Source organism: Ursus americanus, chromosome 12 (assembly GCF_024610735.1).
Source record: "Ursus americanus isolate L20-20 chromosome 12, mUrsAme1.1.p, whole genome shotgun sequence".
Taxonomy (NCBI): Eukaryota; Metazoa; Chordata; class Mammalia; order Carnivora; family Ursidae; genus Ursus; species Ursus americanus.
Genome location: NC_142138.1, coordinates 22290730 through 22305253, shown reverse-complemented (window position 1 = coordinate 22305253; position 14524 = coordinate 22290730). Strand labels below are relative to the sequence as shown.

The following is a 14524-nucleotide window of genomic DNA, read 5'->3' as shown; positions in this document are numbered from 1 at the left end:
TTAATTAAGGAGATAATTGTGCAAAGTTTTATTTATTCATGAGCTTCATTGACCCACTTCAATCTTCCACTTAGAAATTCAATCTTTTACCAGCAGAGTATCATTTTTTTCCAGCTTAATTATTAAGTATCAATAGTCTTTACTGGTAACACCTAAAAAAAAAATCTCAAATAATTTATGAAGCTGAACAGAGAGATGACAACAAAATTCTCAAAGATCTCAGAAAGAAAGCCAAGGCTCCCTTCTTCACTCATTAGATCAGTGGTCAATTCAACGAAACGCCTTCCCGAGTCTCGTGGAAGGTGATGGAAGAAACAGATAAGTGACATATCTGCCCTGTCTTCCCTTTCCCCAATTAAGAATGTTCATTTTGAGGAAAGCACAGAAGGCTGCCACTGGAACAAGGGAGTTATTTCTCTAGAAGTCTTATCAGAAGATGAGAACCTCAGCCTGGGAAGAGAACACCATGCAAGACCCTGGAAACAGTCCCCTCTTTGATAATAGAGAGCCAACTTCTTTGGGTTTGAAATCTGAACTGAAGGCTTTAAGTGGGGTCCTTTTATTACCTTTACAGATAAGTAAGGAGGCTTATATTCCAAAAATGATCTAAAAATGCAACAGAGAATGAAGACAGGTGCTCTAACCCTCTAGAATTATCAAGAGCAGCACAGAGAAGTGGGTTTTGAGAGAAAACTGTTGGTGATCTTGTTGATGACACAGGGCATGATAGGTGGGTGTCAGTGGTCAATTAAGTTTGTGATATTTTGTAACTAAACCTTAAAAGAGTGCCTGAAGAGCACAGGGGTTAAGAACACGGGCTCAAAATCAGATAGACCTGAGTATGACTGAGTATCCCAAGTCCATCACCTGTAGCTGTGTAAACTTGGGGAAATTACTTGACATCTCTGAGCCACAGTTTCCCCAAGTTAATGCAGCTGTAAAATAGGAGAAATAAGAGAGCATTTATTACATGGGGTTGTTGTAAGAAGGAAATGATGTGCACAACGGATTAAGATGATACCCCGGAAAAGAAACTTATAGCTATTATTATTGGCAAATTAAAGTCTCTCAGAGGTCCTATGGTAAAGAAACCTGCTGATTTTGTCTTAACATAACGTTCCCCAAACTTATTTCTATATTGAGTAGTTTTCCTTTTTTGGTGGACGAAGCACCTGGGACACATGCAGTGATATAAAACATCGATTTTGTGTGGGGTACAGGTGAATCTCCAGCCCTCTCCTTTTTTTTTTTTTAAAATATTTTATTTATTTATTTGAGAGAGAGAGAGAAAGCACAAGCGGGGAGGAGAGGGAGAAGCGGGCTCCCAATAAACAGGGAGCCCAATAGGGAGCCCAACATGGGGCTCGATCCCAGGACCCCAGGATCATGACCCGAGCTGAAGGCAGACAGTTAACAGACTGAGCCACCCAGGCGCCCCTCCAGTCCTCTCCTTGATCAGATTGGATGCTTAAAGCACAGGAATTTTCAAACACAGAGCAAGCACTGAAATATTCCATTGAAAGAGGCAGCAATGATAAATATTAGAATGGAGACAAATGCCTTTCCTTCCTGTCTCTCACTAGATCTAAATAGCATAAACTTGGTCACCTCTTCCAAAGCAAATTAAAAACAAAAACACATGGCACTTAGAAGGTGCCTAACCTGGACCCACAGGCACAAGAGGGAAGGCAATGCGGGGTCTTGCCAGATAAATGTGAGCACCAGTAGAAGAAAAAGTATGGAAGAAGATACATTAGGAAATCTTGATCTTTCTTCGGTGTGCATGGCAGGGGTTGCCATCCTTTTATAGGATGGGAACATAAAATGAAGCTTCAAAGAAGGCAAACCAAAATATCAGATTCAATATCAACATTTGCACAGAGAGTCTCAAATGTCCATTTCTGATAGACTTCTCCATCACCTGTCATCATGCTAAGAGCTGACATCGTAGGCTGGTGAGCTTATCAAAATAAAATCAGAGAATAATTTGTGTTCGGTGGCAGCTTGATACGTTGCGGGTGCGGTAAGGTACACTGTTTTTGCTGTCCCCTAAAAATCTCCTTTCCAAACCCTACTTCTTTTTTCCTAAAGTAATTAGAGGGGTTAACATGGTTCTCCCCCTACAAAAAAAAAGAAAGGAAAAAGAAAAAGAGTAGAAGAAGAAAGAACACATTGACCTACCTACCAAAATTAGGACTCTTGGGGAAAAAACTATATAAACGTTCAGTTATAAGATGAATACAGTCTGAGGATCTAATGCATAACATGGCGACTATAACACTATATTGTATAATTACCATATTGTATAATTACAATTTGTTGAGAGAGTAGAGCTTAAATGTTCTCACCCTTCCTCCTACCTAACCGCCCCCCAAAGGTAAATACGTGATGTGTTCATTAACTCGATGGGAGGAATCCTTTCACTATAAATGTATATCTCAAATCACCACATTGTGCTCTTTAAATATCTTATAATTTTGTCAATAATATCTCAACAGAGCTGAAAACAAAAGAAACTAAAAAACGTTCTTGTACAGGCATCTGACAGGGAAATTAGACACTTAACATGAAACTCACTGGCTATGAAATCTACCTTTCTAGACCTTTCCTGAATTGCAAACAGCTTCCTTTAAAAAATATGCACTTCCTAAGTGCGGGGTGGAAGGCAGGGCACTCCAAGAAGCGCTAGGAGTGCAGGGCAGAACACATCACAGACTCACACTATGACGGTTAGCATTCGATGCACTAGGACATGCCATGGGCCACGGAACACCCAGACCGAAGGAGGGACGGCGGAAGCTCTAAAGCCAACTGCCAGGCAGGGGGAGGGCGTTGCTCACACTGCAGCAGCCACGGCCATTCCCAGCCACAGGAAGCACACTCAAACAGTAAGACATACCGCTGGTGGTCCCCGTACCACTGCCTGAGCCAGGTCCGGGGGATGAAACCACAGTCCTGTAGGTGGGTGGTGGTGGGGGAGGTGGGGTCGCTCTCTGTCCCAACCCAAAATCTTTGGGAGATGAGATTGTTTCTAAGTAATCATCTTTAATGAAGGTCTGCTCAGCGATTTTCTTCTGGACTTCTTCTAAATCGAGCGGCGATGGTACATTGCGAGGAGGACCAGAGGGTCCTGGGGGGCCTGGAGGGCCCGGGGGGCACGGAGCTGGGGAGTCAGATGGGTTGTCTGATGCAGCTGGTGGGGACACCACCTTTTCCCTTGGAGTCAACTCTGGAGTAACATGTTCCGGGGACGTATCAGAAAAATGGACCCACTTTTCTTCAGCGTTAACAGCAACAGACTTGGGGGATAACACTGGGCCAAAAATGCTGTCCAAGTCATTGATTGATGGTAGTTTTTCAATTTTGACCTCTGTGGCTGACTGGCCATTTCCTGTGGTTAAAGTAGTTGATTTTTAACTTTAATTGACTCGGTGAATATTATTTGTATGGGGTGGGGGGGCGGGAGGGGTGAGGCAAAGAATAGTACACAGATTGCCCTGTGAGGTGTAAAAATAACTGGGTCGGAGCTCAAGGGGAAGGGAGCGTTCCCTGCCGCCGTAAGGTGAGCATCGTCTTTTTATGCTGTTACTTTACCCTTTCTGCTGGGTGACCCCAGGTAGCTATTTTTACCACCATTGAAAGTGCCGAGCGTGCTACTGCTCTCAAAGGCGGCTCACAAGAGTGCAAAGGGTGATCACTTTGAAAAGGCTGCACTTTGAAAAGGTTCACAGAGTTCAGGCTCTGGAATTGCAATTCCAAAAGGGAGGTCCCTTCTGCAAGTCTAGCCCACACACAGCACAGTAGAAAAATAACTGCTAGCTGAAAATCACCCTCATATTTGATAAAGACTGCTCTAGCATATTAAAATGTTTGGTGAAACTAATAATATCTGTTCATTTAAAAAAATTATTGTATCATAATTAAGCCGTACATCCTTCACCTTAAATACACCAGAAACACGGTACAAAGGTTATTTAAAGGAATACCCCACACGTGTGTTTACACACACACACACATACATCCACGTACAACACACACAGGTTATTGAGGAGACCTCTACTACTTGTCAGAACTGGTACACATGTACTCGTTTAACGGGGAGGAAACTGTCAGAACATCTTTATAATGTCTTTTCCCATCCCGTCTAACCTGTTAACATCGCAGGTGTCGCTGTGATACACGTCTATCTAGAGTAACGAAACAGAAAGTTCTCGGTTTTGCTCCAACATGAGCATCAGCTCTTCTCTTTAATTCTTATCAGTCATGAGAAAAAAATTTAAAACTATCTTCTACGGCTTGGCAGGAAATGCTTGAAAACAACTGTAATGTGAGCAAGTGCACTTTTTAAACACTGAGGTTATCGAAATTAGAAGCTATTGGGATTAGACCCATTCCCTGAATGATGGCAAGGCATGAGAAGAAGCAACTTTACCTTGAAATAACTCATCGGCTCTAAGAACTGGCCCAGTCCTTCCATATTTCACATTAGAAAAGAATTAACCTTCAAGGCTCTAAGGCTACAAATAATGGGGTAGCAGTTTGCATGTCCTACACTATTTATAATTATGTCACTGGTAGATTTATTTATATCTAATATATTTATGAGAATACAAGGAGCCAAAATGATCTGAACTTGCAAACACCTCCACGTATGACGCTCTGGATGACTCTTCATTGGGTTTTAATCAATATAAATTTCAAAAATGACTATGCCTTGCACTTGGTCTTGTTGATAAATACCTACTCTGTAGCTATCAAACTCCAGGCTGCAAAAATAGCAAAGGACAAAGCAGCAATGGAGTTCCAAAGGGGATAAAGAACCATATCCTAAGGGCCCAGACACATAATATAGCCATTACTGCTTTTGACTTGCTAGCCCAGTAGGACAAGTAGATTACAAACTGCATGAATATGTAATATTGATTTTAATACAAGGTAAAGATGTGCCTTAGAAAAGATCAATCTAAAGGCATGTGGCAATTCCTTGCCATATTTCATTATCCTTACACAGCTTTTTGCCACGGGATGAAAATGATTCCTGGGAAAAAAAAATCCACCCCCTCCCCCCCCCCAAGCTTACCCAGAGGTCGCACATCCTGAGAACCATTCTATGTCTTTGTAAACTAGGCAGTTTTAATTCTAGAAAAAAGATGATCGGTTCTTGGGAAAATACAAATTGTGCCTTGAGATTTTTAATTCGTAAATCATTAACATGAGATCCAATGAAGTGAAATGCCAATTAGACAAAGACTTTTGATATTGAGATTTTTTTTTCTTTCATCTCACAAATAAATGTGGCCCTCATTCAACAAAATGATACAGAGGAAAAATGAGCTGAGAAAGAGAACCTTTTTGTGAAACCTGAGAGTGATACTGGAAAATAAGTCTGCATAGTAAATTGTCATGGAAGGAAAACTGAATGCAAACATTTTCATGCTTGAGTCTCTACAGCTCCTGACACGTCCAGGGCAGGTTGAGGTCCATGGCCACTGCTGACTGCTGTTATCATCCCAGCACCAAAAAAACCTGAAGCTTACCTGGTGCAACTGTGAGCGGGGAGCCTGTTCGGGGTGGGGTGGCTGGTACGTTTTTGGGAGGCAGTGGTGGAGGTGCTGCAAAGACAAGAGAAACCAAGCATCATGGATCGCTTTCTCCCTAAGTTACACAATATTCTGTAGATAAGCAGGACTTTGGGCTTTCATTCATATTGCTGTTATTGGAAATGTTATAACCATGAATGGTCTAAATTTTTCTCAGTTCAGGGCTAAGGAATGGAAGCAGGACCCATTCAGATTCTTCCATTTTAGGATAATAAGAATCTGCCAAAAGGATGTCAGATAACAATAATAATGTCATCATTTTATTCATTCATCCCTTTATTTGACAAACTTCAAGCACTGGCAAAGTTCCACATCGTACTAGGAACTGGGGGCATGGGGCTGAGTAAAAGGAGCCTCTGTCCTCAAGGAACTTATGATCAAATGAATGAATATCATGCTAACAGAGGATCACAATCCAAAGTGTGGTGAAGGGAATGGGAATGTCTTGGTGGAGGCTCGGGTGACGAGTTTTTAATATAGTCAGGATAACATTGTCTGGATTGAGTCTGGAAAGATGTCTCAAAGTTATACATCTTAACTTTTAGTATATTTTTGAAAGCCTGAAGCAATATGATTGCGGGCAAGAAAGAATACACAGATTCCCTTGGTAAAAATTATGGTGAACCAAATCCCCTGAGATAGAAAAAGTATTGTATCACGGCCCCACCAGAGATTCAGCCTTCTGAACTGGACTTGTCATTTTGTGGGCAAAGTTAGGGATTACTGTTTCAACAGGTACATTTTTTTACGTATTCTTTCTTTAAATATATGTTTTTCTGTCACTGGTTACGCTTGGTAGATTCAAAGAGTTCACACTAATCTCATAAACCAGACTAAGTTCATTTGTGAATCTTGAATGTTGTCCAATTTTTCATGACCTAAAAGCAGAGTGGGTCAGCTGGGCACTGGCTGGAGAGAGCTTGGCAGTACCCTCTGCTTGCCTGCACTACAAAGAGCCCCTTTCTGTCACTCCACCCCCACCTGATTTCATTTAATTTTAGAGATCATCCTGTCTTTCTACACAACAGGCATGACTAACAGCTATCATCCTAAAGCCCAGAAATACGTGTCTCCTAATCTTAGTTATGAGCTTCTGAAAACGACACCTCAAATGGATCATGTTTTTCCATAGAACTTAAGAGTTAATCAAGGGCTCTGTTTTTGACTGAGGTTCTCTGCAAAAATTGAAGTCATAATCAACAAAAACAGAAAATATCATAAGAGCCTAATAATTTAAAATAGCAAACTTGTGCTGCAATCATGAAATGAGCAAAATTATACAATACACATCGATTGTACAACGGTCTCTGCTGTGCTAAGTGTAACCACACCACATAAAACTCAGAAAACTCGAAAATGTCGATAATTGGTCTTAAAATCAATACATCATCTACATAAACATTTCATTTATGTACTTTCTTGGCATCTAGGAAAGGTTTTCTAGGAATAATCTGGATGGCTCAGGTTTCTAAAGAAAGCTTTTCAAGGAAGTTAGAGCTTTTTCACTGGCTTTGTTTCCCAGTAGCAGAGAGAAACATTCAAAATCACACCACTGGGGTTCAAATTCTTTCAAAGCACATCCTTGAAAGTTTAGATGTTTAAAATAGTTATTGGTGATGCGGTTTTTCCTATCCTGTTTTATGAGGGAAATATCTTTGAAAAGACTGGATCCCATGGTTTTATAGCAATATCTCCAGCAAACAACCTCGTGGGCCTTTGATCAGGAATCCGTTGGTTAATTCCAATGATTATTTTTAGGCCTCATAAAGCAGGACCCTGGGAATTCTGAACTGGAAAAGTATTAATTGGTGTGTATGTGAGCTTCACAAAATGAAAATACCCCATGCATTCCACCACACACCCAAACTCCTTTATCTGAGACCCGGTCTTCCTCCCACAGGCATTTTAAGGACCGATTTCTGTAAGCACATATGCTTTGGGAAGTCCACTGAAATGAGAACTCAAGAAATCTATCAAACAGGTGGCTTAACAAAAGGAGCAATCCATTCAGGCCAAATAACTCAACCTGCTACATGTGCAGGGCTATCAACATCTTCAGGAGGAAGTGCGGGTGTGCTGGAATAGCACTGCTCACAGCCCCTGGTTTTAGACAGGTTTTCCCTGAGTTCCTGTCTCAGCTTCCCACCAAATAGCATCATTTCTCTTGCTGTCCAATTATCCCTCTTTTGTCTTAATGTGTCCTTTCTGTCCCATGCATCCTCCTTGTCCCATAGGACTCGCAGAGACTATCTGATTTGTTCACTTCTTTGTTGTGTGATAGCCCGGTACCTGGAGCATGGTAGGTTTCTTTACCTTCTTTGCTTCTCCCTCTTTTATAGCCATATTGAATGAACGAATGATTGAATGAGCCTATAGGATATCAGAAGAGACGCTATGATTCAAAGTTAATAATTCTACTTTATTATATTATTCTTGCCTTGACAAACTGCCCTAGGCCCCTTTAACTCTAAAGCCTATTAGAATCACATCTTTTCTTGATATTATATAGTCCAAATGTTGCTTACGTACTTTCTACAAGTTGCCTAATTTCACTATGCAGACAGACAGTAAAATGAGTCACTTATTTTTCCAGACAGAGCAGACACATAACTTACTTCCAGTGGGAAAAGGCCTTGTTAACTTTGGCGACTCGATGCTTGGATTAATTGGTTGGCCTGAACCCCATATCTCAGGCTGATCTAAAAGAACTGGAAACATAAAAAGAAAATTTCCCAGGGTGAGTTCAAAAAAGAAACATTTCTGGATTATAGAACTTACAATTTTAATTTAAAGTTGAGCTTTGCAAAATTATCTCCCTCTTGCCTCAGTCCTAGCAAAGTAATTTACAAGTGTGTTGCTTTTCATGCTCTTCAAGCAAAGAATGCAAATGGAAGTGGGATGTGTGCGTGTGTGTGCGTGTGCGTGTGTGTGTGGTGATGGTGGGCGTTTGTGTGTGCACACATAGCTAAATAGACACACTCGAACTACAGCATCTCTATTGTCTTCCTTCACTTAAGGACATTCTGAATGTCAGGACCTGTATTAGCTCTATTTCTGGCGCCCATTTGAAGATCCAGGCATTAATCCCATGGATGGTCATTTCAAGCTGGTTTATGGAAAGTTTGCTGTGACTATGCCTCAAAAATGAAAATTCCTAGGTTCTGTAGAGTGGTTCATATCCTTTAAAGGATCATATAGGGTCTTTAAATAATCCTTTTACAGTATAATGAAGAGAGATGAAATTATCCTAAAAATGTTTGGTAAATAACTTAAGAGAACCAGGAAAATAAATAAGAGGTTTGACACCTAAAGTAAATCAGAGAAATTAGGTACTGGGCCTAATGACACTGAACCTAATTTGTTTCTATTTCTTCTGTCTCCTTGTTTTGATTTTTTTAATTGCTATGGTAACCATGTAAACAACTAGGTCTTCTCTGTGCATACCATGTGCCAGGATCTATGTAAGTACTGCTTGTAATTCATTATGTTGTAAAATACAGGCTGGGAAGTTAGCAGGATGTGAATTGGAATCCAGTCTCTACAGTTAAACTGTAGGACCTTGGGCCAGTAATTTCATCTCTGAGCTTCCCTTCCTGCAGTGTAGCGATAATAAGAGCAATCTGCGAGTTACTGAAAGGATCACAGGAGATAATACACATACATACAATGTATACAAACTGTATGTAATACACTTATCACAAGGCCAGTAGCTACTATTAGATATTCTAATCCTCGCAACGCCGCCCAGTGGTTGATATTAGTGCCATTTTCAGCAGAGGAAGCAAAGATTGAAGTGATGAACATGTCCGAGAGCTCCCTGGTGAAGTACAGGAGCCAAGATCTGATGCTGGGCATACACACCTGACTCCAAAATGCATATTTCCCCCCCAGGCCTTTTAAATTAACAAAAAGAAGTAAGAGTGAGTAGGTCTGAAAGGCAAGTGTGGATATTGGAAGAGCTGGTATGCCTGGTGCAAATCTGGAACTTTATAGAACTTTGGGGGATGAAACCACCTCAAGACAAAGCAAGCCAGGCTCATAGACAAGTTCAGGTGTGTGTCTCCTCACCCATCACAAGCCCAAAGATGATCTTAGTTCTGTTTTGTTTTAACATGAAAGCAAACATTCTCCAAAGACGTGAAGCAGCATTTTTTTCCCCCATGGATTTGATGCGGGACACCACCTTGATTTTTTAAGAACTGTTTTCTATTTTGTGAATCAGGTTTCCATACAGTCAACGAATTCTTTTAATAGGTAGATTCAGATGCAATAAATCAAATCCCACCTGTAATCACTGCATAATTGTCATTAGAAGCAAAATTGATCATAGTTGGGTTAATAAGACAACTGAGAGCCTCGTTGCAAGGCCATCTTTCCTTAGGGATTTTAAGCTGTAGACGTTTAAATCCCTGAAGGAGTAATTTAGGGATGTTCATTATACATTTTCCGAACAAAATCATTAAAAAATATTTTGATGTTGACTGCTTGCTCTCTTCCAGTGTCCATTCTCCATTTCGCCACAGTTAAAAAGTCCTAGCTGGCCATATGGCACTAAATTCTCTCTGATTGGCTCTGGCTAAAGTGATGTACATTTCTTCCAGATTTTGCTCTCACAGGACTTGACAGTGAGTATACTGGTCCTCCCTTTCCCCCCACCCCCTCCCCACTTTGTTCTGACTGGGAGATGATGAGAGCTGGACTAGCTCCTTTGGACCCAGAGACAAAGGCCACATGTTAAGAAGAGCCGATCCACCCTACCCGTCCTATGTTGTTTACTTGGAGATTGTTGACATAAAGCAGAAATAAAATTCTATATTGTTTAAGTCCCTGTACTTTGGAGTCTCTTTGCTATTGTAGCTTAGTCTACTCATTATGCTTTCCAGTCCTGTTGTCCTTACCAGTTAAATTTGATTCCTGGGCCCAACAGTACAAAAAAATACCATTTTATTATACATATACCATAGAGTTTTTAGATCAAATGGTTTTTCAGAAGAACGTTCCATATTACCAAGCACAACTACCGGACATACATGCACGGGACATCAGTACATTTCAGGAATAGATTCGATCCCTTTTATAAAGAGCTTCATTTATGGCAGCAAGGTACACATTATTAATAGCCGTCCAAAAAAGAGGGATCATTTAAAAAAGTTAAATATTTAATTCCAGGAGTAAATATTTAGTAGGTAAACCCAATCATAATGGCTGAATTGATATTTTTCCACAACATTTTGTTTGTAAGTTGCTCAATGATTCAAGGTCATTCCTGGGTCGTGAGCCTGCAAACAAGTCTGTTGTGAGCAATCTAATTGCACCTCCACTGACGAGATAGAGAAGAGAGTAAATGTGGTCAGAGAGGCTAGATCACGGTGACAGTGACTCTGCCAGGAAGTGCAAAGGTCTGGCTCCACCATTATGACCGTTTGGCTCATAGAGCATTTATCCCCTCCCTGACTTATTCCCTGTGATTTGTGTCCATTTGCAATAAATCTTACTGACTGCTTTTGAGGAGTGAACTTGTTAGCTGCCTGATCTTTCCAGAAGTAAAATTTCAAATCCTAAAATACTGGAGGTTTGCAAATGAAACTCTAGTTCCAACAGCACACTAGATCAGAACTTTTCTTTCCCATGAGGATCTGATGGTACATGGCTCAAAACAGATACCTTTACTCTAGGCAAGTTATCCTTTAATGAAAAGAAAAAATCTAAGGGGTACATGTTTTTCCTACCTTCTGTCTTCTGTTCATCAAAAGCTGATTCTAATGGTGGACCAAAGAGGGGGGCAAGGGCCATCGTGTCATCTGCAGGCTTTTTGCTAAATCACCCAGATTAAAACAAAACAGAGGGAAAGGGAATATTAATGCTAAAAAGATACACAAGCTTTCGCATACTTTTCATGGGAAGGCAGATGGATGTGTGTACTTGTGTACATACACGGACATGTCCGCAAGCTCCCATGGGGCTAGAAAGTACACCTAAGAATGTCAATGTATTATGGACCAAGAGAATCAGCAGGAGATAAGAAACCTGGTTCTCAATGGGAGACCAAGGTGATGGTACAATAGAAATGAGTCGAAAAAGAGAAACTCTTTCAAATCATCATGATTCTCTGTACCTAGAAGAGATAATACTAGAGATAACAATTTATTGCAAAGCACCCTAGTCTCCTGAGATCTTAAAAACCATTTATATTGGGGCACCTGGGTGGCTCAGTCGGTTAAACATCTGCCTTTGGCTCAGGTCATGATCCCAGGGTCCTGGGATCGCGCCCCACATTGGGCTCCTGCTCAGCAAGAGCCTGCTTCTCCCTCTGCCTCTGCTTGTCACTCTCCCTGCTTGTCCTCTCTCTGTGTGTCAAATAAATAAATAAAATCTTAAAAAAACACAACCATTTATATTTGTCTTCACCACAACTCTGTATTATAGTTAATGCAGTTGGTGATTAGTGAAAGTCAGGTATAGGGAGGTTAAATGACAAGCCACCCAGGATCTGTGTTCGAATCAGACACTAGGTCTACTAGTTTCTAATTTCCATCCTATCTCCCCAACCAATACACACAATAGTCTAGCTAATACCTTAAACACAGCATATCTCAGAAAAAAAAACCATTGAGAAATTAAGGGGAAAGGAGGGAATAAGTTAAAATTTTACCCTTTCTCATAATTATTAAACTGATTATTAACAAAAGGCTGCATAATCTTCATTTCTTCCCAGACCTGTTCCCCCTCATCGATCCTGATGAGTTCTGTGTGTGTGTGTGTGTGTGTGTGTGTGTAGTGGGAGTAAGAGGTGAAGGGGGGAATGGGGCTGGAGAGGGAGGGAAAAATGATAGGATCCAGCTTTTAAACAGAAAGAGTAGTCTTTTTGGAAAACAATGTCCATTTGTACAATACTTAACGCCAAGAATGTAACCCCAACAGTGTAAAATACAATGTTTTGCCAAAAACAAAAAAACAAAATAGAAGATTCTTTTGGTGTATGACAGGTACAATGTATCACGAAATTGAATCCAACTGAACAGGTTATTCTTCATAGGGGAATATAATCATGCATCAGATCGGCATTGCAAACACCAAAAGACCTCTTCATACAGACTTCAACCCTCCCATTACTGAGGGGCCTGCACATTCTGATAGACAGTCACTTTAGATGTCTATACAGTCCTTCCCCCTAAGGATCTCCCTCAGGCTGCACTTGTGAGAAACGATAACATCCTTGAACCACACTATGGACTTCCGTATGAGCAGAGCCTTGGAAGTTCAGCCTACAGGAGATTTGCTGAATTACGAACAATGCATGATGCCTTACATAAAAAATAACTAATGCCTTCCACGCTCACCTTATAAGTTCTGGAGTTGGCGTGGAACGCCTGGGTCTTGCCACTTCTTCACCTGACGTACAGGACAAAGAAAACGTTTAGGCATACTTCTACTATTCCTTTCTTATATGTCTTATGAGCTATGTTTGGAAACACTTAGAGATTTAAGTCCCATCAATAAGCAACTCAATATGAAAATTTGCAAAACAAACCCTCTACCCGGGCAATGTAAGAGCCACATATCAGACATATGTAGTAGCATTTTATCTGGCATTTGTAAAGCCTAATTAGCCAAGGAATTACCATGATAAGCTGTCAAACAGAAGAGTTGTATATTGCTGAGCTTAGCCGAGTAGCCTACCATTCTTCGAATGTCTGCCGCCTCGAGCAGTTCTGCTTTGCAATTACCATAAGAGAATACTAAGCCAGGCCATATGTACATAGTACAGGAATCCAGCATTCTTTGCCTGTTCTTTTCTTGAAATGCCAAGAAAATGTTATATGAATTTAGAATTTGCTAGAATGTGCCATATGCAGCAGAGGAAAATCATGCCCTACATTAATTATAACCTGTATCATATCACTTCGGTGGACTAAAATGTTTATATCAGATAACATTATGAAAGGGTTAGTTGCATCTATCTTCAGTTCCTTCTGCCCTTCTCCTGTCCCCACCCCCCTCAACAAACACACACTTGATTAAATTCATTAAATTCATTTCTAAACTCAAATGATACAGCAAGAGTTGACAAATATAGGAAGAAGATAGCAATGTTTTTCCAAAAACATATTCATTTTCAGAATTTAAATATTAATCATTCAGAATCCCCGAGACCCCTTTATTGTTACAAGATTTCTTTGCTGTAAAAGTAAAACATTCATGAGCCTTAAAAATCAAGCCCAAGAGTGTATAATGCAAATATATATATATATATATATATATACTCCAAGATCCAAGGAACTATTTCTTCTTTTAGATTTTACTCTATTTCTGGTAGCTAGGATATACTTACTGGATAAGTTCCTTTTAATTGCACCCTAGAATTAGAAATAGACACTATAAGGCTCGAGACCACATATACGTTATGTACAATATGTATATTTCTGTCATTGCAATTCAACTGAACTCAGAAATGCAGATGGGGAAAAATGAAATTTTTCTCAGAATTGCATTTAAGTTGGAAACTGTAGACACACACATATAAATCAGTTTTTCATTTTACTCAAGGATTACAGAGAGAAAGGGAGGGTAAATCATAAGTCTCCTAAACCAGAAAAACCCCTTACCTGGGTAGATTTGGTAAATTAAGCATATACTGAATAGTCTATTAAAAAAAAACCAACCTTGAAGTCTATCAGAGAAATAAATCCAAGCTTAACATATGTTTGATGTGTGAGAATTAGAACGTAATAGGAGTATCGTCTGTTTTTATTAGGGTAGGGGCGGTCCATGAATTGTTAGTAAAGACAACCATTATTTTACTAATGTAATTTGTAAAGATCTAAGGGGCAAATGTTAAAGGGAAGGAAAACTTGGAGGCATTGCCCCTGGATGGGCTGTTATAATCAGTGGGCCAGGGAATTCCGTTCTCCCCAGCTGCCCTC

The 14524-nt window shown here is 40.2% G+C and overlaps 1 protein-coding gene across 10 annotated transcripts in view; it reads right to left on the bottom strand.

Moving 5' to 3' along the window:
• The window catches only part of SGIP1 (SH3GL interacting endocytic adaptor 1), a 204947-nt gene that overhangs the window by 65503 nt on the left and 124920 nt on the right, over positions 1-14524 (bottom strand). For 6 of the 10 annotated variants that reach the window (XM_045802097.2, XM_087865980.1, XM_045802099.2 and 3 more), the window contains 6 exons: positions 13933-13957; positions 12941-12992; positions 11330-11415; positions 8216-8308; positions 5538-5612; positions 2900-3391 (listed from right to left, as the gene is read on the bottom strand). In XM_045802097.2, the coding sequence (XP_045658053.1) occupies positions 2900-3391; positions 5538-5612; positions 8216-8308; positions 11330-11415; positions 12941-12992; positions 13933-13957 (823 nt within the window). The remainder of the gene's footprint in view (positions 1-2899; positions 3392-5537; positions 5613-8215; positions 8309-11329; positions 11416-12940; positions 12993-13932; positions 13958-14524) is intronic. The other 4 variants (XM_045802101.2, XM_045802104.2, XM_045802103.2 and 1 more) reach the window with 1 other exon arrangement.